A 27,344-nucleotide genomic window follows, 5' to 3' on the forward strand; every position below is an offset into this window, starting at 1 on the left:
CCTTCTCCTCCATGGATTTATCCAACCGCCTTTTAAAGTCATCCAAATTGCTGGCCGTCATGACATCTTGTGCAAATCATCTAGAGTATTGCGTCCAGTTCTGGGCTCCACAATTCAAGAAGGACGCAGACAAGCTGAAGCGCGTTCAGAGGAGGGCAACCAGGATGATCAGGGGTCTGGAAACAAAGCCCTATGAAGAGAGAGTGAAAGAACTGGGCATGTTTAGCCTGGAGAAGAGAAGATTGAGGGGAGACATGAGAGCACTCTTCAAGGACTTAAAGGGTTGTCACACAGAGGAGGGCCAGGATCTCTTCTCGATCCTCCCAGAGTGCAGGACACGGAATAACGGGCTCAAGTTAAAGGAAACCAGATTCCAGCTGGACATCAGGAAAAACTTCCTGACTGTTAGAGCAGTACGACAATGGAATCAGTTACCTAGGGAAGTTGTGGGCTCTCCCACACTAGAGGCCTTCAAGAGGCAGCTGGACAAGCATCTGTCAGGGATGCTTTAGGGTGGATTCCTGCATTGAGCAGGGGGTTGGACTCGATGGCCTTGTAGGCCCCTTCCAACTCTGCTATTCTATGATTCTATGATTCTAAGAGACGAGAAAATAAAATGATGGGCATGCATTCTTAAACATCCAAAACGTTGAACTGGAGCCAGAAGGGAGGCCCAATTTCCAGATTTCTCTGTCTGTCTGTTGGGTTGCAAACACAGCAGCAATCCTCTTCTTTCAAATTGCTTCACAGTTGTTAGCTCTTGTGAACTCCAGAAACCCTCCCTCAACCTTTATGCTTGAAAAATTTGAAAGGGAACAGCTGTTAAAAATATAGTTTATCACAGATGCACAGTTGAAAACAATTACGTGATGAAGCTGAGGACTTGGGACATCCCTACCTCTAGTGCCCAAAGTCATAACTACAGCATGTGCTTTTCTTTACCAATGTTTTAAGGGTAAAATCCTTAGTAATCTCAGTAATCGCTGACAATACAATTTCTTGTACCAATAAGAACCACCACAATGTTGCAGAAGACAGATTGTGTGGTTGGGGAGATCCGGTTCCAGAAGATATGGCACATTACGTACTTGACTATACAGATATAAGAAAAAACTTATTTAGAGGCTCTTTTAAAGGAAGTGAAATATAAGGGTGTTTAGGAGATACTGAGATATTTATTACATTCAACCAACCCCTACGTGATACAGAGGGTTGCACTATTTGCAGTGAAAGCTACTAGATGTAGAACAAAGTTTTTTGGATACTATTGGTGGGAAGTGTTATAAAGATTCAGAGCTACGAATACAATTTGACTGACAGGTTATTAAAGGTTTTTGTATGTTTGTCGCTCACCTACCTGACCATCATTTCAGCTAAGAATTGTTATGTATTTCATAGTTCTGTTGTTTTAACCTTATGTGTAACTTTTGATATTGTATAACAATATTGTAAATTTTAAAGTTTGCATGTGTTGCAATGATCTGTGGATTGAGCAATAAATGTTTGGAGCACAATGTTGCACTTGTATTTTCTGCAGTACCCTTTAAGCAAGGGATTTAGAATCTCAGGTGGGGGAGGGTGTCTGACTATGCCCCCTTTACCTGGCTCCGCCCATTCTCCCAAAACACCAATCATTTGATGGTTTCCCAACTTTTGTTAAGCCTCTCTCCATACTATTCTAAATAGTTGGGACCTCCATTTGAATTAAAGGTATTATGGAAGCAAAATATCACAGAGCTAGAAGGGGCTTACAAGCCATCTAGTCCAACCCCCAGGATGAGAGAACACCAGCAGCTGGTAACTGGTTCAGTTGTCAAACTGCTCTTATTTTTAAGACATTTCTCATAATGTTCAAACTAAAATCTACCCTCCTATGACGTATGCCCATCTCATTGTACCACCACTGAGGAAAGTACCTTGAGTGGTGACACAAGTCAGGGCCTTCTTCATGGTGGCACCCCAACTTTGGAATGTCCTCTCCTAAGAGGTTTGCCTGGCAACAATTTTACCATCATTTTGGATTCAGACCCGTTTGATCACCCAGGCATTTTATTATTATTATTATTATTTATTTATTTATATAGCACCATCAATATACATGGTGCTGTACAGAGTAAAACAGTAAATAGCAAGACCCTGCCGCATAGGCTTACATTCTAAGAAAATCATAATAAAACAATAAGGAGGGGAAGAGAATGCAAACAGGCACAGGGTAGGGGAAACAGGGACTGGGTAGGGTAAAACTAACAGTATAAAGTCAGAACAAAATCAAGTTTTAAAAGCTTTAGGAAAAAGAAAAGTTTTTAGCTGAGCTTTAAAAGCTGCGATTGAACTTGTGGATCTCAGATGTTCTGGAAGAGCGTTCCAGGCGTAAGGGGCAGCAGAAGAAAATGGACGAAGCCGAGCAAAGGAAGTAGAGACCCTTGGGCAGGCGAGAAACATGGCATCTGAGGAGCGAAGAGCACGAGCGGGGCAATAGTGTGAGATGAGAGAGGAGAGATAGGAAGGAGCTAGACAGTGAAAAGCTTTGTAGGTCAACAGGAGAAGTTCATATTGGATTCTGAAGTGAATTGGAAGCCAATGAAGAGATTTCAGGAGTGGAGTTGCATGGTCAGAGCAGCGAGCCAAGAAGATGATCTTAGCAGCAGAGTGGTGAACAGAAACCAACTCTTCTGCTGTTAACTGGCTTTCTGAGAACATTGGTTCTGTCTTCTTTCTTTATTGCTCACTGCCCAGGAAGCCTGGTGTATAAATAAAATATATGGAAATGATGCAGACATAACTGTTTGTGGCGAGTGGGACAATGGGGGGAAATCAAGAAGTCCACAAACTAAGCAGCAAAGGAAAGGGATTGTTTTAAGGCAACTTCCCCTTCTGCTTTTATCACTGTGTTTCTTGTTCTGATATCCAGCAACGCAGTAGTAGGTAGACTCATGCTTTGCCTGAACATTGGTGATGGTTAGGTAAGCCACTTTTTTAGAGGCATCCGTGGAAGCAGAGAAGTGTCCGGAAGCTTCCGAACCAAAATCGGTCTTGTCGGAGGACACCTCATACTTGAGGAGGAACTTTGGGCTCTTCCATTCCTGTTTCTGAAGCCATCGGAAAAGTCCAAAAGTGATGGGATCAATACTGCAGGAGAGTTGAACTGTAGCTCCCAGGGATGCTGAGATGGAAGCTGGCTGAGTCAGGTTTAATTGAGCAAAGGACCCTGAGGTCATAAGGATGGGGAAGAAGAAATGTGTTCAGTTCATATTGTAATGCGAACTTCTCTAATTTAGCACTTTTTGAAACACTATGCGAAATACAACTCAGTTACCATTTAAAATTTGCCCTTCTTACAATCAAAACTGGTGTACAAAAAAAGGAGTGTGTGTGTGTGTGTGCATGCAAAATACTTGCCAAAGTGTGCATATTAGGAAAAATGTGTGCAAAAAGTGCATGCATGAGCACAAAGGTGCAAATGAATACTTATCAATTTCCAAGAATTAAAACTGGAGAATTCTCAAAGTCTGAGATGATCTGAACTTAATTTAGTGTGTGTGTGTGTGTGTGTGTGTGTGTGTCGGGGTGGGGAATAAAAACTGAGCAGAGCCAAAATTGACAGATTCATCCATACTTACCTGAAGATGGGGGGGGGATATTAAATTGTTTTTAACTGTGGTTTAATTTGTTTTTAACTGTGCATATTTATTGTTTTATACTGTATGCTTTTATCTCTACGCTGCTCTGAGATCTTAATGATATAGGGCGGGATATAAATGTTTTAAATAAATAATAAATAAATATTAAATGAACATTAAATAAACAGGCATCAAAATAAACTGGCATAAAGTAACAGCCAAGAAACACCATCTACCATAATGTGAATGACAATATCTAGAGAGAAACAATAAGACATGTCCATTACCTGCAGCACAGGTGAAGAAAGCAGCAAGAAACAAAGGCCATCCCATGGTGCTGGATTCCGGGTTCTTTGAGATGAAAAAAGTCTTCATTGCTCCTCTTGCATGATCTTGGGTCATAAATACCCAGAGCTCAAGAATACACCTTTCATGCAAATGGGCTTCTTTTTCATTGGCTACGAGGGTAGTGATATAGAACCCCTCCACACATCACAACGTCTGTATAATCGTTTACAAAGATGGAAACAGTTCTTGACCAGCCTTTAGGGAAGGATGCTGCAGCCATTGGCCTGATTTCATGAAGCCCTTGGCTAATTTCAAAAGCTCTTGGCAAGCAATCAGAGCCCCGGCAAGATTTGTCTTTCCCCAGCAGTCTGCTAGGTGGGGAAGGAGAGGGAGTGAAACAAAGAGAGAGGGAAGGAGAGAGAGAGAGAGAGAGAGAGAAGAGTTTGGCAGAAAAAGCAGAGAAAAGTTTGGCATAAAGCAAGAGAGAAAGAGAGGAAGTGGAGTGCAGGTGATTTAGATCTGTGCCCACCCATTTCTGGTTTTGTACCTGCCAACCACTGGTAGATGCCACCAGACAAGTGACCCCCAAGGAAATGGGACCTTGACTGGACAAAATTCTCCTTCCTTAGGTCCCTCACTCTGAACATAGCGAGCAAACTGAGGTACTGTAGTAAATTACAATTAACATCAAAATGCACAATGATAGTGCTTTTTAAACAACAACAACAACAACAACAAACTTTTAGATCAAAGTGCAGACCCTTGTTCCTCCTGGTGGCCCAATTCCATTTCAGAGAAACGGCCTCTTGAAACTGGCCTTGCAAACAGCCTCTTGAAATTTTTCACCCTACATCATCCGTTTCCCACAAACCCAGAGTCCCCTCTGCATATCATGTTCTCCAACTTGTCCAATTCGTTTATCTGCTTTGGGAGGATGAAAACTTTACTAGCATTTTCTGCCTCCTCAAGTTACAATTCCCCTGCTTTTTGGGGCTTGGCTGAAATGTTGTTTTTCATACCATATGTCGTTGTTTTTAATTAGTGAATATATAATATTAGGAGGGTGCAGAATGAGTCTGTGCTGCTCCAAAAAATTGGAGCAGCTCTGTCTGTCTGTACCGTCAGATTATCCTTTGGAGAACAGCTCTGTTTTTGGATAACCGCTCCATTATAGTCTATGGGAATTAACCAAAATGCTTACAGCTCCATCATTTTTAAAGCTAACGAGTTGAAACCTGGCACTGTGAGAGCTCTTAAGTATGGCTTTAGCCATACCAAGATTGAATGAGATCTGTTCATCCCTTGATTTTTAGAGGGTTTTTTTTTTTGGTAAGTTTGACGGCTGTAAAACTATAAAAAAAAATCCTAAAAAATCAAGGCATGAAAGGATCTGCATCCAACTTGTCCACATGGTTTATCTGATTTGGCAGAATGAGAATTTCACTAGCACTTGCTGTCTTCTTAATTCATAATTTCCCTGCTTTTTGGTGTTTGGCTAAAACATTGTTTTGTGTACCACAGTTGTTGTTTAATTTAGTGAATATATAAACATTTATGGTGAGATTGTGACACAGTGGCAGGAACTACACTACTGCTTTAAAACAGTTTATAACAGTAATGACAACTGTTGTGGCCCAGGGCACACTCCAGATACAGTTTTCAAACTGTTTTCAAAGTGTCATATCCTGCTTGGTGTAGATGTGGCCAGTGACACAGTACCGGGGGAGGGGGAACTCTGGCAGTCTACAGAATGAGCAGCAATGAAGGAGGTTGTTTTAGGGCAGCGTCCCCTTCTGCTTTTATTACTGTGTTTCTTGCCCTGATAGCCTGCTTGACAGTAATAGGCAGCCTCATGCTTTGCCTGAACATTGGTGATGGTTAGATAAGCTACTTTTTTAGAGGCATCCACGGAAGCAGAGAAGTGTCCGGAAGCTTCTGAACCAAAATCGGTCTTGTTGGAGGACACCTCATACTTGAGAAGGAACTTTGGGCTCTTCCATTCCTTTTGCTGATACCAGTTGAAACCTCCAAATGTGAAGGAATCAATACTGCAAGAGAGTTGAACTGTGCCTCCCAGAGCAGCTGACGCTGAAGCTCGCTGAGTCAAGGTAAACTGGGCAAAGGACCCTGAAGATATGGAGGGGAAAGGAATTTGTTCAGTTCCTGTTTTAATCCCAACTTACCTAATTTTGCACTTTTTGAAACACTATGCAAACTCAAATTCGGTTCTATTATTATAAAAAATGCCCTTTTCTGAATTTTACCATGGAGTTCTGTACAAAAACAGTGTACAAAAACAGTGTACAAAAGCAGTGTACAAAAACAATTGTGTGTGTATACATACAGATTCACCCACATGCACACAAACTGAAAAACGCTCGCCAAAATTCATATCTTACACCAAAAGGTGAGCAAAAAATGCATGCATTTGCCCTACGTGCAAAAAAGATGCTTATACATTTTCATGAGAAACTTAAAAAAAACCCAACACAACTCAAAGCTTGGGATGAACTGAAATGAAGACTGAAGAAAATCTCAAGGTCTGAGATGAACCAAAGTTTTGAAAAAACGAGAAACGAAGAGGAGCTAACATGGTCAGAGATTCATCCACCTGTACCTGAAGATGGGGGAAAGTTTTTTTTGTTTCTTAAAAAATAACAAAAGATTAAATAAACAGACATTAAGAAAGTAGCAATAAAGCATCATCCACCATGAAGCAAGTGACGATAGCAAGAGAGAAACGGTAACATATATCCATCACCTGCACAGCAAGTGAAGAATGTAACTAGAAAGAAAGGGTGTCCCATGATGCAAGGTTTGTTCAGACGAAAATGCCTTTATTGCTGCTCTTGTACAAGCCTGATTAATAAAGGACCAAAGCGCAAGAATACACACCTTTCATGCAAATAGGCTTCTCCTTTATTGGCTATGAGGGTAGTGCTATAGAACACATCACGGCATCTATATAACTGTTGACGAAGACAGAAAGAGTTCTTGGCCAGCTTTCTAGGGCCTGAGCCTTCAGCCATTGGCCTGATTTCATGAAGCCCTTGGATAATTTCAAAAAGCTCTTTGCACGTAATCAGCCCCATGACAAGGTCTGCCTATCTTTCCCTCAGCAGCTATTGGTTGGTGAGGGAGAAGGAGAGAAAGAAGTGGGTCACACTCACACACACACAGAGAAAGTGATGATTTTTAAAAATTGTTTATTACATTTATATCCCACCTTTTTCCATCTAAGAACCCAAGGTGGCATACATAATCCTCCTCCTCCTCCACTTTATCCTCACAACAACAACCCTGTGAGGTAGGTTAGGCTTTGTCAGTGACTAGTCCAAAGACACCCAGGGGGGATTCGCACGTCGCTCCCAGAGCGCTTCTATGCGACCCCAGAGCACCCAGAAAACGATAGTCTGACTTCCCTGTAAAAGAAACGAGGAAGAGCCGTCCATGCCGCCGCCGCCGCCACCGCTGAGGAGAGCTCTCCACCGGCGAGGAGAGCTTGGCAAAAGAAGGTGGGGTAGAGAGCTTCTTCCGCTCTTCACCCCGCCTTCTTTTGCTGAGCTCTCCTCACCTGCGGAGAGCTCTCCTCCTCGTCGTTGGTGGCGTTGGCGGCGTTGGCGGCATGGATGGCTCTTCCTCGTTTCTTTTACAGGGAAGTCAGACTATCGTTTTCGGGGTGCTCTGGGGTCGCATAGAAGTGCTCTGGGAGCGACGTGCAGATCCCCCCCCCCAGTGAGCTTCCATGGCCGAGTGAGGACTAGAACCCGGATCTCCCGACTCCCAGTCCAACGCTCTAGCCACCACACTACACTGACTTGCATTTTGCTCTGTCCATGCCCACTTCTGGCTCTAGTCCTGCCCACCAATGACATATGACACCTGACAGGTGATCCCCAAGGAAATGTGGCCCTTCACAAGGGTGTGCGTGGAATGTCCCAATCCCTTCTTTTGAACCCTCACTCTGAATATAGCGAGCCGACTGAGGTACTGAATTAAAATACAAATCGCATAAGGGTACAGAAATGTTGTTGTTGTTTTTAATCCCTAAAATCAGCAACTTTGGAAAGAAAGTAAAAGTTGTGCTCTACATTTGTGCTCCACAGAAATGTAGGTTGAACAATTGCTGTCCCGTCGTCCAACCTAAAAAGAATCTTCCTGAGCCATTCTGAGAAGTAGTTTATATTTCTTGTGTTCGATGTCTCTGGTTTAGAGACTTTTTTGTGTTCTGTGTCTTGGGTGTACACAACCTGAAAGGGGGATGCAGTTTTTATTTTATTTATTTATTTTCCTCCAAGGAACCCAAGGTGGTGTACGTAATCCTCTTCCTCCTCTACATTTTATCATCACAACAACAACCCTGTGAGGTAGGCTGGGCTGAGTGTTTGTGACTGGCCCAAAGTCACCCAGTGGGTTTCTATGGCTGAGTGGGGACTAGAACCTGGATCTCCCAACTTCCAATCCAACACTTTAGCCACTACACCACATTGGCTTGTGTCCTTTTGACCTACAACTCCCATCCTTTTCACCATTGGCTATGCTGATGAGGACTGATGAGAGCTGTTGCCCAAACATCTGGAGGGTCACCTGTTGCCCACTCATGATTTAAACCTTTATTTATTTTATTTATTTATTTATTACACTTATATACCGCTCCCATAGCCAGGGCTCTCTGGGCGGTTTACAGAAATTCTAAAATTGAGATAAAAACAAGTATACAAAATTTAAAACTCTAAAACACAGAACATACACACATAAAGCATTAAAACCGTTTAAAAAAACTAAACATGTGGGTGATTAAGATGTGCCGCCATATGCCTGGGCAAAGAGGAAAGTCTTAACCTGGCGCCGGAAAGATAGCAGCGTTGGTCCCAGGCGAGCCTCATCGGGGAGATCGTTCCATAGTCTGGGGGCCACCACCGAAAAGGCCCTGTCCCTCGTTGCCACACTCCGCGCCTCTCTTTAAAGCAAAATATCACTTTGTTTCAATACATGGGAAGATGGTGCCACCTGCTGCCCAAAATCATAAATGAAGCACACTTTTCCTCTGAGCCATAGCTCTGGAGGAACATGGAGGGATGAATTCCAAGCAACCAGTAGACAACAAATGCAGTAGAGAACCATCACTATCTCTTATATGTGAGCCCATCTGGACAACCAAAGTATTCTGGTGATCAGGATAACCAAAGTATTTTGGTGAACTTATCAATTTCGCTTCCTTTTTGTCTTGAATATGGAGAACTTTGTGGATTTTAGTAAATTCACATTGAACGCTGCAAAGCTCTTCATAAAAGTGTCCATCTGTAGCCTGGCCATGCCCACAATAAATATATTCCAGCCACTGAAGAAGCCATTGATCACACCCATTAATTTAATTACAAAATGCCATCATGGCAATCACTGTGAAACTACTGTTGTCAGAGCAAAATAGTTTATGGAAGGATGAAGTCCTGAGAAGTATGACATAATTGTCCATAAAATATCTCAGACTCCCCCTTCCCCCACTTTTCTGCCCTGACCCACCTTTGTTCCTTGTTTGCATGAGACACTAGGGCTGTGCACTGATCCCCTCAGAGCCAGTTCGGAGTCCCCAAAGCAGACCCAATTCGCCTCTGGGGTGCTTCGGGGGTTGCCCGACTCGCGTCGGTGCCAAAGCGAGATTCAGACCTTCTGAGGCAACTCGGACTTTTCTAGGTGCCGGCTGCACAGCCAGTATCCAGGAAAGCCTCCCTATCCCTGCATTTCCCTGCTTACCTGCTGCCTCCTCCTCCTCCTCCTCCTCCTCCTCCTCCTCCTCCTCCACCTCCTCCTCCTCCTCTGTCGCTCCTGCCGGAACGTCAGTAGAACCAGGCTGCGTGCGATTTTAAGATATCGTGGGGGCTCTGCTGATTAGTACCTCTATGGCCACCATAGTTTGTGGCCATAAAGGTACTTAGCCGGAATCAGCCCGCCTCGCCTTGGATTCGGGGCCTCAGCCCGAGGCTGTGCACAGCTCTAGTTAAAAACTCCGCATGTATGTCACATGCATACAGTTGACAAAAGGTTTGGCTCCAACACTGGGAGGATGGCACCCTCTTGTGTTCAAACTCATAACTGCAGCACATGTTATTTTGGGACCACAGCTGCACAGAAAGGTCAAAGCAAGCATGGATGTGTGAAGTCATCATTGGAGTGCCGAAGAGGAAGCTATTATTATTATTATTATTTATTTATTTATTTATTTATTTATATAGCACCATCAATGTACATGGTGCTGTACAGAGTAAAACAGTAAATAGCAAGACTCTGCCGCATAGGCTTACAATCTAATAAAATCATAGTAAAACAATAAGGAGGGGAAGAGAATGCAAATAGGCACAGGGTAGGGTAAGCAGGCACAGAGTAGGGTAAAACTAACAGTATAAAGTCTGCACAACATCAAGTTTTAAAAGCTTTAGGAAAAAGAAAAGTTTTTAGTTGAGCTTTAAAAGCTGCGATTGAACTTGTAGTTCTCAAATGTTCTGGAAGAGCGTTCCAGGCGTAAGGGGCAGCAGAAGAAAATGGACGGAGCCGAGCAAGGGAAGTAGAGGCCCTTGGGCAGGCGAGAAACATGGCATCAGAGGAGCAAAGAGCACGAGCGGGGCAATAGTGTGAGATGAGAGAGGAGAGATAGGAAGGAGCTAGACCGTGAAAAGCTTTGTAGGTCAACAGGAGAAGTTTATATTGGATTCTGAAGTGAATTGGAAGCCAATGAAGAGATTTCAGAAGCGGAGTAACATGGTCAGAGCGGCGAGCCAAGAAGATGATCTTTGCGGCAGAGTGGTGAACAGAAACCAACGGACTGATGTGAGAAGAAGGAAGGCCAGAGAGAAGAAGGTTGCAGTAGTCCAACCGTGAAATAACCAGCGCATGAACAAGCGTCTTGGCGGAAGAGACAGACAAAAATGATCGAATCCTGGCAATATTATACAGGAAAAATCGACAGGATTTAGCTACTGCCTCAATATGAGGAATAACGGATTGCGAGGAGTCAAATATAAAGCCAAGGCTACGAGCTTCCTTAACCGGAGTAAGCGTAACATCATTGACAGTAAGAGAGAATGAGAGATGAGGAGAAGGTTTAGGAGGAAAAACGAGCAATTCAGTCTTTATTATTATTGTTGTTGTTGTTATTGTTGTTGTTGTTGTTATTATTCACTAATATTTCTTAATTACGTTTGATGTAGTTCCCTTTAATGCAGAAGTAGTGTTACTTGTTCAATGTGTGATTCTTAAGACGCTCATGTTTGATGGTTCCAGCAAAGGATCTTTGGATTCGCTGGCAATGTACGATTACCAGCCCCAATTGACATTCATGAGTGATTCTGAGAAAGAATTTATAATTTTCTATCCAATGACTTTACATGGCACAACACTATTCCCTGAGGCCCAGGATTATTGTGCTGTTTACATGAGACACTTGAAAAGGATGCAGGTGTTGAAACCTCAGTCTGTCACACCTGCACAGTTGACAAAATCTAGTGTAAATTTAAAATCGCCTTCCTTCGATGGACATTGCTCACGTCAACAGAAGGAGGATGGTTCCCTCTGCTGCCCAAAGTCATAACTGCAGCATACGCTGTTCTGTACATCACATCTGTAGATAAACGTCAACACACAGGTTAAACAATCACTGAAAAACCAAATTGGAAACAAGGAATCTACCAATATTTCTTAAGGGTGCTTTCTGCAGTTTTATTTAGTCCAGGCTATTTTTGCCCATTGCTCAAAGCTGGAGGGTTCTTCATATGCACACGTCACGTTGAAACCAACAGAGTCTATATTGGCAGCCGGACCGATTCATATGCAAGGTGTGTTTGAAGGAATGCAGTGTGATGGATTTTTTTTTTTAAAAAAAAACTTTAACACTTCTTTTGGGGCATCCACAGAAGCAGTGACGAGTTGAGCCAACTGATGGATTTCTCAGGTTTGTTTTTTTTAATTTGCGCAAATTGTGATTGGGTGGCTAATTTCTGCTTTTCCATGGCCTTGGTGCTAGATGCTTATCATTGGCAGACCCGAATCCCAGAACTCTCTCTAAGCTGGAATAGAGACATGGCATCCATGCTTCTAAAGCTCTCCTGCAATTGAAGCTACCATTCCGGATCTGGATTGACCCCTGCATGGAAAATATTGCATTAACTTTCTCCCCTGTCCATCCCCCCGCCCCATTCAAACACCACCAGGCACAGATCAGCTAAAAGTCTTTAATGATTTCGTGCTGTTCCTGCTCCAGGGAGATAAAGTGAAGGTTTTTGTTTCAGTTCCCCATTAGAATGTACCACAGTGTAACATCCTAGTACCCTTGTCCCACATAGCACAGTAATAATTGGCCTCATCTTCAGCCTGAATGCCAGTGATGGTTAAATAGGCTACGTCCTCAGAGCGGGTAGCGGTGTATCGGTCTGGGATCCCTTCTCCCCTGCTGGTACCATCACGTTGGACATAGCGAAGGTCCTGTCCAGGTTTCTGTTGATACCAACCAATGTAGTATGGATCATTGCTGATGGTGCAGGAGAGTTTAGCCGTCTGTCCCAGTGAGACAGACTGGGAGGCTGGCTGAGTCAACCTTACCTGTGAACTGACACCTTGACAAAGAGAAAAGGCAAGACGGAGGATCTGATGAATTTCCTGGCTCCAAGTATCACGAAAGCCGTACGTTTTTAAGATAGAGGCACAATGTTATATATCGTCGTTATTAGTATGCTTACCTGAGTAGCAACTGAGAAATGTCAGGAATAGCAGCGCCCTGGCCATGGTAGCTCTTAAGAGGAGTTTGATGTGCTAAAGCAAAGTAATATCTCCCTGGGACATTCTGCCTCCTTTTCTAAATCCACTTGGAAGGGAAGAGTGATCAACCATGCAAATATGTTCATGCCCGTTGGATTTGCAAGAAATTGCACTCCTCCCCTAATGAGATGTGTCCTTCTGGCCAAGCCAATGGCCGGAGAAGACATTTGCATGGAGAGGATTAAAAGGACATAGAGGGGGAAAGACATCAATCCCATTGGACAAGGTTGAGACAGAATTAAATACGTGTTGTATTAAGGAAACAAAATATGCTCGTTGGAAAACTGTAATCTGGTTTCAAAGGGAAATTGTGAGGAATAATAAGTGGGCCGGTGAGAGATTGTTGCATAGCTATGGTAATCTCCCATGGGATCATCCAAGGAGTTCTCCTCAGAAGGTTGTGAGGAGATTTGCTTGGTGAATGTATTGAAAGACACTTTGGGCTCATCTACACCAAATAGGATATTCCACTATGAAAGTGGTATGAAAGCAGTATATAAAAGGCAGGAGCCACACGACTGCTTTATAGCGGTATTGAAGTGCACTGACAATCGTTGGGGCCCATAATACATACTATCAAAGGAGACCAACGTTGGCTTATTTGGGAATCCAGCTATGGACCATGGGTCCTGATCCACACCTATCATGGTATTTGAAAGATGCTGGGGTATATTGATCATTAGGTTTGGGAAATTGCATTTTTTTTTTAGCTTTAACTTGTTCTGGGCCTGACTCTTAGGAGAATCCTCAGGTTTTTCCTTCTCATCTAATACTTCAAATAACCTCTTAAAATTAAAAGATGTTGTTTTCTTTGAATGAGCTGAGCTTTGGAGGTTTTTCCTTTTCCTTTTAGTTTTTTCTACAACCTTCCTAGATGGTAGGAAAACCATATACCCCTTTCATACCACTTTCATGGTGTTATATCCTGTTTGGTGTAGATGCGTCAGTGGGCCCCAACAGTTGTCAGTGCACTTCATTACCACTATGAAGCAGTAGTGTGGCTCCGCAGGGCTCAGTCCTGGGCCCAGTGCTCTTCAACATTTTTATTAATGATTTGGACGAGGAGGTGCAGGGAACGCTGATCAAATTTGCAGATGACACAAAATTGGGTGGGATAGCTAATACCCTGGAAGACAGAAACAAACTTCAAAGTGATCTTGATAGGCTGGAGTGCTGGGCTGAAAACAACAGAATGAAATTTAATAGGGATAAATGCCAAGTTCTACATTTAGGGAATAGAAACCAAATGCACAATTACAAGATGGGAGACACTTGGCTCAGCAATACTACAAACGAGAAAGATCTTGGAATTGTTGTAGATCGCAAGCTGAATATGAGCCAACAGTGCGATATGGCTGCAAGAAAGGCCAATGCTATTTTGGGCTGCATTAATAGAAGTATAGCTTCCAAATCACGTGAGGTACTGGTTCCTCTCTATTCAGCCCTGGTTAGGCCTCATCTAGAGTATTGCGTCCAGTTCTGGGCTCCACAATTCAAGAAGGACGCAGACAAGCTGGAGCGTGTTCAGCGGAGGGCAACCAGGATGATCAGAGGTCTAGAAACAAAGCGTTATGAAGAGAGACTGAAAGAACTGGGCATGTTTAGCCTGGAGAAGAGAAGATTGAGGGGAGACATGATAGCACTCTTCAAATACTTAAAAGGTTGTCACACAGAGGAGGGCCAGGATCCCTTCTTCATCCTCCCAGAGTGCAGGACACGGAATAATGGGCTCAAGTTAAAGGAAGCCAGATTCCGTCTGGACATCAGGAAAAACTTCCTGACTGTTAGAGCAGTGCGACGGTGGAATCAGCTACCTAGGGAGGTTGTGGGCTCTCCCACACTAGAGGCCTTCAAGAGGCAGCTGGACAACCATCTGTCAGGGATGCTTTAGGGTGGATTCCTGCATTGAGCAGGGGGTTACACTCGATGGCCTTGTAGGCCCCTTCCAACTCTGCTATTCTATGATTCTATGATTCTATGATTCCTGCCTTTTATATATCACTTTCAATGTGGGATATCCTGCTTGGTGTAGATGAGCCCTTCCTGTCCCTGATTCATTCATAAAATACCCCCTGCCCCACCCACCCAAGCGCATTGCAATATAACAGTATCTAACTCCTGTTGTTATGTAATGTTTACTTTGCGTGGCTCCATGAAGTTGCAAAGCATCTGAGTAGGCCTAAGGCCTAAGACCTGTGCAGTAGTTGCTTAGTAATGTTCTCAATGGAGAAGATGGACAATCACTTTGGAAATTGTGAGACCGAGCCTGAAGCAGGTAAATTCGATTCTGATTGGGTTGGTCCAATAAGTCAATTAAAAATCAATTAAGGAGCTGAGAATTGACAGTTAAGTTTGTCAGTCCATGAAGAACGAGGGTAGAGGTCTGCTGGTTGGTGCATAGCATTGGAAAAAGCTGAGGGGAAACTGAATAGATAAAGTCTGGATGCTAAACTATTCCTTCTGTGCAGGGCCGGTGCCAGGCTTTTTTGAGCCATAGGCAAGGTGAGCTGCTTTCATCCCCGCACCGTACCCCCACCCCACCTCAGGTAGGCAGAGACAGGCGGGGATGGAGGCCGCCTTACCTTTCCCTCGCCTGAAGTCGTCCTGGCTTGGCTTTGGCTGGGCGGGACGCTGCGGTGGGGCGGGCGGGCGGCTCCACGTTCTGACGTCTGGCGTGCCCGGATGCCAGAACGTGGAGCCATCCATTCGCGCCCCCCCCCCAGTGTCCCAGCTTGGCTTTGGCTGGGTGGGCCCAACTGAAGCCAAGCCAGGGACACTGGGGTGGGGGTGGGGCGGAAGGGCAGCTTTGGAACGGCGCGCCCAGAAGCTGCCCTCGCTCAGACAGAGCGGCTCTGAGAGTGGGAGGGCAACTTCTGGGTGCGGCGTTCAGCGCCCTCCTTACCTTGGCACTCTAGGCGGCCGCCTGACTGGCCTCTATGGCAGTGCCATCCCTGCTTCTGTGCAGGATAACTATACATGGCTGGTGGAGCTCAAGCACAGGTAGCACGTGGCTGTGTTCTACTACAGGGATACCCTAAGAGCTTGCCAGAAGAAAGTTATCCAAGCAGGCAGTAAAAATCCAGAAGCTGCACCTGGTGGTAAGTGTATTTGGCCGGGGTGGAGTCTTAGGGAATTTACTCCGAGCAAAAGGAATGATTAAGCATGCATTTCTGTGCGTGTTTAGAGGGGAAAATGCGATACAACTCCCGCATGCCAGGGCCCAACTTTTTAAAGAATGCACAACTTTTCCCATCTGAAGGAACCAAAGTTCAGGTCGCAAATGAGAATGGGAGCAAGACAAATGGAGTTTGGAAACAAAATTCGGAGAATTTCAGCAGGCTTGCTATTGTCCAGTTCTTCCATCCCTTTGGAACTGGGCGGCCATCTGTCCATCCCAGATCTTCCATTCAAACATCAACAGGTGCATATAAACTTCAGGACTTTAAGGATTCTTTAGTCCATTCCATATGTCTAAATCAACAGCTTCCACAAGGTGAAGGATTTATATTTACAACTGACATTAAGAAACATAACAAAACAAAACAAGAATTCACTGGCCTTGCATTTAAAGTTGGGTGTTAATTTTGACAACAATTCTCCAAAATTTACATTTTTTTCCCAGTTCGGGATGAAAAGAATTTGAGATTAAAAAATAAAAATAAATCAAAAGTTCCAAATTCATTACAGAAGTCGACATGTGCTCTTTGAGGTCTGGTTTTGATTCTCTCTGGTTTTCAGTTTGTGATGCTAAATTAGGGTTTCCATCACTTTTTTTCTGACAGTATCCACATGGTTAACAGCTGCACAGTTATCATCTGCAACATGGTCCTTTCAGTGCTTGGAATAACTATCCATATTGAATTTGATTGGTGCAGATGTGTGGGGATTTATTTTCAGATTATGTTTGATAAGAATTTACCAACATATGTGAAGTTCCTTATAGGCAAGAGGAAGGAAAGGAAAGGAACCTCACGTGCAAAGCACTTGAGTCATTGCTGACTCCTAGAGGGACGCCTGCTTTTCGCTGACGTTTTCTTGGCGGACTTTGTAGCGGGGTGGTTTGCCATGGCCTTCCCCAGTCGCAGTTACCTTTCCCCCAGTTAGCTGGGTACTCATTTTACCGATCTCGAAAGGCTGAGAAGACCTGAGCCTGCTGCCTGAGAACCAGCTTCCGCTGGGATCGAACTCAGGCCGTGGGGAGAGTTTCGGCTGCAGTAATTTCCGCTTACCACTCGGCGCCACACGAGGTTCATATAGGGAAGAGAGAAAGAACGTAATATTAAAACACACACACATAACACTACCAGTATTCAGCTTGTGACCGCTTACGTTATGCACTGATTCCTGGATGGAAAAGCATGCATGGCCTTTCTGACCATTGTGGTCTTCTTGATTCCAACTCTTGCAAACACCAACTGCCACAGATCAGCTTAAGCACCTGTAAGAATTCTTGAGTCCCTATTCTGGGGAGGAAGGGTGAAGGTTTTTGTCTCAGTTCCCCCTTAGAATTTACCACTGTGGAATGTGATAGCTCTGATGGACCACATAGCACAGTAATAATCAGCCTCATCTTCTGCCTGACTACCGGTGATGTTCCCAGAGCGGGAAGCAGTGAATCGATCCGGGATGCCTTCTCCCCTGCTGCCACCATCACGTTGGACATAGCGAGGGCCTTGTCCAGGTTTCTGTTGATACCAGCCTGTGTTGGTTGGGTTACTGCTGATGGCGCAGGTTATTGTAGCTGTTTGTCCCGGGGACACAGACACAGTGGCCGGCTGAGTCAATGTTGGCTGTGAACTGACACCTTTGAGAAAACGAATAAGCATCAACAGCAGTTGGTCCCCTGCTGCTGTATCCATCTGTATGGATACAGCGAGGGCCATGTCCAGGTTTCTGTTGATACCAGACTGTGTAGTAACTGCTGATAGTGCAGGACAGTTTAGTTGTTTCTACCAGGGACACAGACTGGATGGTTGGCTCAGTTTTGCATGGACGATCCGCATCAGCTCTTTCATTCATACATCATTAGGCATAGAACAGTTTCAGCTTTTTAATCGTTCTCAAGTCCCTGCACGGGGGAGATACAGAGAAAGTTTTTGTCTCAGTTCCCCACCAGAATTTATCACTGTGGAACGAGCTGCTGTAATACATTGCACAGTAATAATCAGCGTCATCTTCAGCCTGAGTGCCGGTGATGGTTAAAGAGGCTGTGTTCCCAGAGCGGGAAGCAGTGAATCGATCCGGGATCCCTTCTCCCCTGTTGTAACCATCACAATGCACATAGCGAGGGCCTTGTCCAGGTTTCTGTTGATACCAGCCTGTATGGTATGGGTTACTGCTGATGGTGCAGGATAATGTAGCTGTTTGTCCCGGGGACACAGACACAGTGGCCGGCTGAGTCAATGTTGGCTGCGAACTGACACCTTTAAGAAAATGAATAAGCACCAACAATGAAAAGATGCATGTTCTGTGCTTCCAAATATCACAAAATAATTATTTCTATATAACAGGAGCATGAGATTGAGCACTGTTGTTCTTGGGGTGTGTCAATACAGTCCTTCGTATGCTTACCTGAGCAGTAAGTGAGAAGTGAAAGGAAAACCAGAGTCCTGGCCATGGTGAGCTCTTGGAAGGAGCTCTTGGAAGGAGCTCTCTCAAGCAAAAGAACAGCTAGCCAGGATTGTCTGCCGTCTTTCTTAAATTCATCTGGAACTGAAGAATGATCAGTCATGCAAATGTGTTCATACTTGCTGGCTTTGGTGGAAATTGCTCTCCGCCCCTGTTGAGATGTGATATTCTAGTCAGGCCAATGGCCAAAAATGACATTTGCATGAAGAGCATTAGAAAGTAACTACCTAAATCTGCAATAATCCCATCCATAGGTGCTGCCCTCCAAGTTATAATTCCCTCAAATTATTCCCTACAGCACTAAGTTGTTGCCGTTGTTGTTGTTTTTGCTACTGGGCGGCTAGATCCTTTGCATACCAGGAAATGGGTTTAGGGGAAATGTAAAAAAATCATTAAAAAATCAACGGATGATCCAATCCAATTCAAATTTGGTATGCTTAAAGCTCCCCTTAATATCTATTAATGTGCCAATTTTTATGTCTTTATCTTTAAAGCTTACACAGATGTAAGCATTTGTTTAATTTTTCTTCAAATCCTGCTCCTGTGCCCCAGTGGCCGCTTGGAAAACAACAAATGTTACGCTCGAAAACTAGTAGCAAAATATTGCACTTCTTTTGCTTAAGAAGAGCACTTAAAAAGTTTGCTTTTTAAAGACTGGTCCCTAGACAGGGACAGTCAAATTGGCACCGATGATTCCCCCTCCCCCTGGGCACGTCCCCTCCCCTCTTACTGGTAAAAGTCAGATATAGCCTTTTTTAAAAAATTCTTCTTGTTGTTTATTCAGCAACACTGCTGCTTTTAATTCCACCCCTCCTTTGTTTATTTATTTATTTATTTATTTATTCTATTTTATATGCATTACTGGCTTTGAAACTATCCTTGGCTCACTTCCTTATGCCCCCAGAAATGTCTGCTGCCTGCCTGCCTTCCCTCCCTCCTCCCCTGCCTGCCTCGCAGGGATGGTTTGTGTGTGTCTTGCTTTGGCTCAGGGGAGAAGTCCTTCCTGCGCTCACTTAGAGTTTTGGAAGTTCCAAATCAATTTTTCAAGTGTGGAAGAAGATTCATATTTAGGTTTATCTCAACTCCCCAATTCATGGCATGTTGGGATTTCCTTTGAAATGGCCCCATTGAGCTGTCTGCAGCTTTAAATCCCTGAGATACTGGGGTGTCCGATTTTCATAAATTCCCCAAAAATCAGGGGATGATGGGATTGGCTTGAGTCTTGGCATGCATGTGTATCCCTGGATAAGGATACTGTCAAAAGGCAACTGGACAACCATCTGTCAGGGATGCTTTAGGGTGGATTCCTGCATTGAGCAGGGGGTTGGACTCGATGGCCTTGTAGGCCCCTTCCAACTCTGCTATTCTATGATTCTATGATTCTATGATTCTAAGCTATCATGGTGCCAAGTTTGAGGTTTCTGACGTGCAAATTGACGGAGATATCGAAAGAGGTGTGAATTGGGGTGAGTTAAAAGGTTAAAAGGTTAAAAGGTGAATTGGGGTGAGATAAAAAGCCCCGCCAAAAATCAGGGGATGATGGGATTTGCTTGAGTCTTGCCATGAATGTGGCTCTAGATGGCATCTGTGAGGGTGCCCACTTCAAAAAAATTTATCTGTCAAAATGTCGGAGAAAAGCCCATGTCTGAAAATGGGGTGTCCGATTTTCAAAAATTCCCAAAAAATCAGGGGATGATGGGATTGGCTTGAATCTTGGCATGCGTGTGTATACGTGCATTAGGTGTCATGGTGCCAAATGTCAGGTTTCTAACTTTAATAGAAAAAAAGTTGTATACTTTTTTGGATTTCAATGCAAGCCTATGGGGGGAAAAAGTGGAGCTCTGATCCGGATCCGGAGCTCCGCAGCGGAGCGGAGTGGACTATAGGCAGTGTGGGGCGGAGCGAAACAGCCCAATCCACAAATTGCGGATCTGGAAGAGAAGCGGATCGGGGGGTCCGTGAACACCCCTAATTTAAAGTATTAAAATGCTTTATTTGAAATGCAAATTCGGGCTCATGGCATTCCATATTCCCTTTGTAATTTTTTTTTCCCGTTTGGATGTGCAGTTTGACCTCTGATCATTTCAAGCTTGTATGTTGTAATCTAAAACTAATAGATTTGATATGAAATACCATCGTGTTCAGTTCATGGTAGACTTTCATAAATTGTACATTGAAAACACATCTGTTCCAGCCCTCAATGCTTCTCCTGTTTCTCCCTTTTAGAAAGTTCAGGGAAGATGTCACCTGCTCCGCCTAAGCTGTATTATGTGAAAAAGTCCGACTTCCAGGAATTCAAGGCCTAGTTCCTCTCTAAACTATTAAAAATCTTTATTTGTAACTCCAAATAATTCTCATGGCATTGCATATTCCCTTTGTAAAATTTTAGTTTAGATGTGCAGTTCGACCGCTGATCATTTCAGGCTTCATGTTGTAACATGAAAATATTTGATTTGGTATGAAATATCATAGTGTTCAGTTCAGAGATGAAATTCACATGTTAGGAAGGAAGGGTGAAGGTTTTTGTCTCAGTTCCCCATTAGAATTTACCACTGTGCAACACGTTGCTGTGCCACATCCCACAGTAATAATCACCTTCATCTTCAGCCTGAGAGCCAGTGATGGTTAAAGAGGCCGTGTTCCCAGAGCGGGAAGCCGTGAACCGATCCGGGATCCCTTCTCCCCTGCTGTAACCATCAGCTTGTACATAGCGAGGACCTTGTCCAGGTTTCTGTTGATACCAGCCTGTATTGGATGGGTTACTGCTGCTGATGCAGGATATTGTAATTGTTTCTCCCGGGAACGCAGACACAGTGGCCGGCTGAGTCAATGTTGGCTGCGAACTGACACCTTTAAGAAAATGAATAAGCACCAACAATGAAAAGATGCATTTTCTGTGCTTCCAAATATATATAAAAAATTATTTTTATATAACAGGAGCATGAGATTGAGCACTGTTGTTCTTGGGGTGTGTCAATATAGTCCTTCGTATGCTTACCTGAGCAGTAAATGAGAAGTGAAAGGAAAACCAGAGTCCTGGCCATGGTGAGCTCTTGGAAGGAGCTTGACTCTCTCAAGCAAAAGAACCTCTAGCCAGGATGTTCAACAGTCTTTCTTAAATTCATCTGGAACTGAAGGGTGGTCAGTCATGCAAATGTGTTCATACTTGCTGGCTTTGGTGGAAATTGCTCTCCGCCCCTGTTGAGATGCGATCGTCTAGTCAGGCCAATGGCCAGAAATGACATTTGCATGAAGAGGGTTAGAAAGAACACAGAGGGAAGCATCTGGTTTTTTCGTCCATGATGGGGAAAATTTCAGCAGGCATACCCGTCACAGTGTGATAGATTGACAGGGAACTGAGTACATTGTTGTTGATGATGCATTTCTATCCTGCCTTTTTTACTCCAAAGAACCCAGGGCGGCATACATAATCCTCCTCTTCATTTTTTCCTCACAACAACAACCCTGCGAGGTAGGCTGGGCTGAGAGTCTGGGCCTGGCCCAAAGTTACCCAGTGGGTTTCCATGGCCAAGTGGGGAATAGAACCCAGATCTCCTGACTCCCAGTCCAACTCATTAGCCACTACACCACACTGCCTTTTTTGTTTAAAACCATTTCCTTGCTGGACAACAGTAACCTGGGTGTAAAGTGAACATGCAGGAGAAAATAGGTGGATAGGTGAGGAGGCCCTACCTTCCGCTGATTCTCACCCAAGTCCTCTACACAAGGACTGTTCCTTACAGCTTGAGCTGTTGCCGTGGTGGGTCAGAGTGTAGATTTTCTTTTGGCAACCTCCCATCCACTGATACTCCCCTGCCAACAGCTCCTGCCTCTATAGCTATAGTAATGTTAACAGCAAATCCACATTTAGGAAACACATCTGCATTTCTTTAACAAGCAGTTTCAAGGGGTAGCCAAAATCCCCTGGCTTTTATTCAGAGCTATTCTCAGCCAATTCACCTGTTTTTTGTATTTGTTTGTTTTTCCAAGCTATCTTTTGGTGCAATAATCCTATCCATAGATTCACCCCTCCAAGTCATTGTCAAGGAGGGGGCAAGTGAGCAGCTGCGGATGCCCTGGTAGTGATGGTCGGGATCCATTTACACTAGGGCTGTGCTCCGCTCCATTTCAGATCGTAGAAGTGGGAGCGGAGCAACCCGATCCACCTCCGCCAAAGGTGGATCCAAATCGGGTAGGACGGGCAGCAGATCGAGGCGAAGCAGTTCGCTCAGTTGCGGAGTGCCTCACGTCTATGTGGAGCTCCGATCGCCATTTTGGACGGTTTTTTTTTACATAGGATTGTATTGGGCGGAGAAACACCTATAACTTCTTTGTTTTTAAAGCTAGATCCCTGAAAATTAGTGTGCTTAGAGATTGATGATTGGGGGTCATTTGTGTAGATTTTCAAAAATCTATGTTATGTGGTTTGCTTGCAATTAATTTTTATTGAATGGGTAAAAGCGGGGGGGGTAACCTTTTTTCCCCAGCATTGATAGACAGCTTTATCTCCCAATCGTGATGATTAGTGATCACCCCATGAAGCATCCTCCAATCCCAAAGTTGGGGGGGGGGGCGCTAAGCCAGAGGCACCAAGAGACACTTTTCTTTCACTGTCTTTGTGGGGTAGGAGTTCGTTCAGTGTGCATTGAATTTTCTGTAGCTGTGTTTGGAGGAGTTATTTGGAAACAGCTTTTAAAATTCCCCCAAAATCAGGGCATGATCTGAGTTCCTTCAAAATTGGCATGAATAAGGATCTATTTAGAAGCTATCATGGCGCCCAGTTACATGTCTGTATCTTGAAAAATGATGGAGATGAATGCAGTTTTGTAAATTGGGTGAATGGTTGAGGGTTAAAACGTTAAAAAATCGCTAAAAATCAGGGCATGATCTGATTTCCTTCAACGTGACCATGCCTAAGGGTCTATTTAGAAGCTATCATGGTGCCCAATTCCATGTGTTTATCTTAAAAAATAATGGAGATAACTGCATTTCTGTAAATGGGGGAGAATATTTTAAATATTCCCCCAAAATCTGGGCATAATCTGATTTCCTTCAATATTGGTATGAATAAGGATCTATTCAGAAGCTATCATGGTGCCCATGTTGATGTTTCTAACTTGAAAACTAAAAATGTTATAGGTGTTTAACATTTGCAATGCAAGTCAATTGGGGGGGAAATGGAGCTCTGATCTGGATCTGGAGCTCCGGAGCGGAGCGGAGGTGGATCGACACGGAGCAGACCCGATCCAAAAGGATTGGATTGGGATCTGGCGCGGATCGGGGGGGTTGTCCGTGCACAGCTCTAATTTACACCCACAATTTTGTGTAAATGGCCATTATATGGTTGCCATTTGCCCAAATGGGCCATTGTAGAACAGTACGAGTTGTCATTTCTATGCAAAATGGAGGCTTGGCAAGTGACCAGTTGGCCATGGGTCACTTGCCACTTGATGGGCATGCTCGGACTGCCAGTGTGGGTCCAGCGAATGGTACGTTTATACTGTTGCTTTTATGTCTCTGACGGTGCTTAAATTGTGTATACTTTTAATGTTTACTGTTTTTAGCTTTTGTGAACCGCCCAGAGAGCTTCGGCTGTGGGGCGGTATATAAATGTAATAAAATGAATGAATAAATAAATTTTCCTATCCACACAGCCAGTGACCACATCCAAGATCTCAAGCCAAGGACTTTCCTTACAGCCCGGGTTGTTGCAGGGGCGGAGAAGAGTTTGTTTGCTTGTTCTTCTTTCTTCTTCTTCTTCTTCTTTTAGCAAGTGTTCATCTACTGCAGCTTCTGCCACTAAATCAATGTTAAAGGCAAGGAGACATTTTGGGAAACACTTGGGGGCCTCATCATCAGGTTTCTAGTGATGGCCAAAATCCCCTTGGTGTTATTAGAGTTGCTCTCAGCCGATCGATCTGTTTTTATTTGCTTGCATTTCCAAACTACCTAAGTCTGCAATGATCCCATCCACAGGTGCTGCCCTCCAAGTTATAATTCCCTCGACTTATTCCCTACAGCACTAAACTGTCGCCGTTGTTGTTGTTGTTTTTGCTACTGGGGGGCTAGATCCTTTGCATACCAGGAAATGGGTTTAGGGGAAATGTAAAAAAATCATTCAAAACCAATCCAATTCAAATTTGGTATGCTTAAAGCTCTCCTTAATATCTGTTACTGTGCCAAATTTGATGTCTTTATCTTTAAAGCTTACGCAGATGTAAGCATTTGTTTAATTTTTCTTCAAATCCTGCTCCTGCGCCCCAGTGGCCGCTCGGAAAAAAACAAATGTTACGCTCGAAAACTAGTAGCAAAATATTGCATTTCTTCTGCTTAAGAAGCAGAATTAAAGCAGGATGCATGGGAGTACTTCCCAATAAAAGCAGGTTATAAACTGGAAAACTTCGGAGTCCTTTGCACGCAATTCGCAGTGATTGTACAGTATAACGCTGGTGTGAGAAAGCTCATTGTCAGGTACGGGGCAAGTGAGTAGCTTTGAAGGGGGCAGGGAGGTGAAGGAGGACAATTGGCAGGTGCCACTAGTGTTGACATTATGGGGCACAGGAACGTGCCTTATACAGAGAGCCAGACCACTGGTCCACCTAGTATTGCCCAAACTGACTTGCATTGGCGCCTCAGGATTTCAGGCATGGATTTTTCCAGCCTTCCCTGAGATGCCACGGATACAACAGGCCCTACCACTGAGCCACGGTGGGTGGGTGTGGCCAAGGGGGGGAAAGAAGAAAGGGCAGTGGCATGAGGTATTGTACTTCCCTGGTTGCTTGCCACAATTCTCAATTGGACATTGAATGTTTTTAGTACTTTTCGTCAGAGTTCATACTTCTATTATTGTAGGAATTGGTATCTTATTATTATTATTATTTATTTATATAGCACCATCAATGTACATGGTGCTGTTCGATGCCTTTGTAAACCCAGCTGTGTGCAGCAGGGCTATAACTGAAGGGGACCTGTGGTGCGTTCTGCTCTCCAGTTTATGGACTTCTTTATTGGGCATACTGACTCAAAGTTATGGCATCACAATTGCCCTTGGTTGATTTCTTCTTTGGATTTGTACTTTGACACTTGATCAATTCAAGCTTGGATTTGGTTACATAAACAGTTATTCGAAAAAGCGTAAGGTCATTAAGGCCTTGTAAAGAATAGGAGGGTTTCCTGTAAACAAAAGCCAGGATCTCTAAGCAAGAGTGATTAGGAAATCCCAGAGAAAACAACCGTGTATGCTGAACATTCTCCTGCACAAAGGCAGGTTTTTCAGGTGGCCTTTGGGGTCATCTAATTCTACTAAATACAAAGGATAAATGAGACAACAGCTCCACCTAGAGGATATTTCAATTAAGGTTTTAACTAAAGCTTAATGAGTTCCAAATTCATCCATTTAAAGTATTAAAATGCTTTATTTGAAATGCAAATTCGGGCTCATGGCATTCCATATTCCCTTTGTAATTTTTTTTTTCCCGTTTGGATGTGCAGTTTGACCTCTGATCATTTCAAGCTTGTATGTTGTAATCTAAAACTAATAGATTTGATATGAAATACCATCGTGTTCAGTTCATGGTAGACTTTCATAAATTGTACATCGAAAACACATCTGTTCCAGCACTCAATGCTTCTCCTGTTTCTCCCTTTTAGAAAGTTCAGGGAAGATGTCACCTGCTCCGCCTAAGCTGTATTATGTGAAAAAGTCCGACTTCCAGGAATTCAAGGTCTAGTTCCTCTCTAAACTATTAATATTCTTTATTTGTAACTCCAAATAATTTTCATGGCATTGCATATTCCCTTTGTAAAATTTTAGTTTAGATGTGCAGTTCGACCTCTGATCATTTCAGGCTTCATGTTGTAACATGAAAATATTTGATTTGGTATGTCACTTCAGAGATGAAATTCACATGTTAGGAAGGAAGGGTGAAGGTTTTTGTCTCAGTTCCCCCATTAGAATTTACCACTGTGCAACACGTCGCTGTGCCACATCCCACAGAAATAAATAGAGTCATCGTCATCCTGAGAGCCAGTGATGGTTAAATAGCCCGTGTTCCCAGAGCGGGAAGCAGTGAATCGATCCGGGATCCCTTCTCCCCTGCTGTAACCATCAGCTTGTACATAGCGAGGACCCTGTCCAGGTTTCTGTTGATACCAGCCTGTATAGGATGGGTTACTGCTGATGCGGCAGGATATTGTAACTGTTTCTCCCGGGAACGCAGACACAGTGGCCGGCTGAGTCAATGTTGGCTGCGAACTGACACCTTTAAGAAAATGAATAAGCACCAACAATGAAAAGATGCATTTTCTGTGCTTCCAAATATCAAATATATATATATATATATATATATATATATATATATATATATATATATATATCAGGAGCATGAGATTGAGCACTGTTATTCTTGGCGTGTGTCAATACAGTCCTTCGTATGCTTACCTGAGCAGTAAATGAGAAGTGAAAGGAAAACCAGAGTCCTGGCCATGGTGAGCTCTTGGAAGGAGCTTGACTCTCTCAAGCAAACGAACATCTAGCCTGGATCGTCTGCCGTTCTTAAATTCATCTGGAACTGAGGGTTGATCAGTCATGCAAATGTGTTCATGCTTATTGGCTTGTCTGGAGATTGTCCACCTCCCCTGATGAGATGTGACGTTCTAGTCAAACCAATGGCCAGAAATGACTTTTGCATGAAGAGGATTAAAAAGAGGCAGGTGAAAACCATCCCTGCTTTGTCCATGATGGAGAAAATTGCAGCAGGCACAACAAGTTGAGAACGTTTTCTGTTTGTAACAACATTCTTCTTGGACATCGGTTGGACAATGGTCACCTAGGTCTAACATGTAGGAGAAATTAGGTGGGTGATTGAGGGAGCCCTACCTTCTTCTGGTTCCCACCCAAGGACTCAACACAAGAACTTTTCCTAACAGTCCAGGTTGTTCCAGGGTAAGGTGCAGAGTGTAGGTGGTTGTGCGTTTGTTTGTTTGTTTGTATTTAGCAAA

At 43.8% G+C, this 27,344-nt stretch overlaps 1 protein-coding gene across 1 annotated transcript; it reads right to left on the reverse strand.

Annotated features, from left to right (window-relative positions):
• Positions 1 to 4,240: 4,240 nt before the first annotated feature.
• LOC134410822 (immunoglobulin lambda-1 light chain-like) lies at positions 4,241 to 17,575 on the reverse strand. The gene is made up of 4 exons (XM_063144340.1): positions 17,230 to 17,575; positions 12,230 to 12,514; positions 7,483 to 7,547; positions 4,241 to 4,279 (listed from the first exon to the last, which is right to left on the reverse strand). The coding sequence occupies exons 1-4, from the start codon at positions 17,573 to 17,575 to the stop codon at positions 4,241 to 4,243; spliced, it is 735 nt and encodes a 244-aa protein (XP_063000410.1).
• Between the last annotated feature and the right edge of the window lie 9,769 nt (positions 17,576 to 27,344).

The sequence above is a fragment of the Elgaria multicarinata genome, chromosome 18 (genome assembly GCF_023053635.1).
Source record: "Elgaria multicarinata webbii isolate HBS135686 ecotype San Diego chromosome 18, rElgMul1.1.pri, whole genome shotgun sequence".
Lineage (NCBI taxonomy): Eukaryota > Metazoa > Chordata > Lepidosauria > Squamata > Anguidae > Elgaria > Elgaria multicarinata.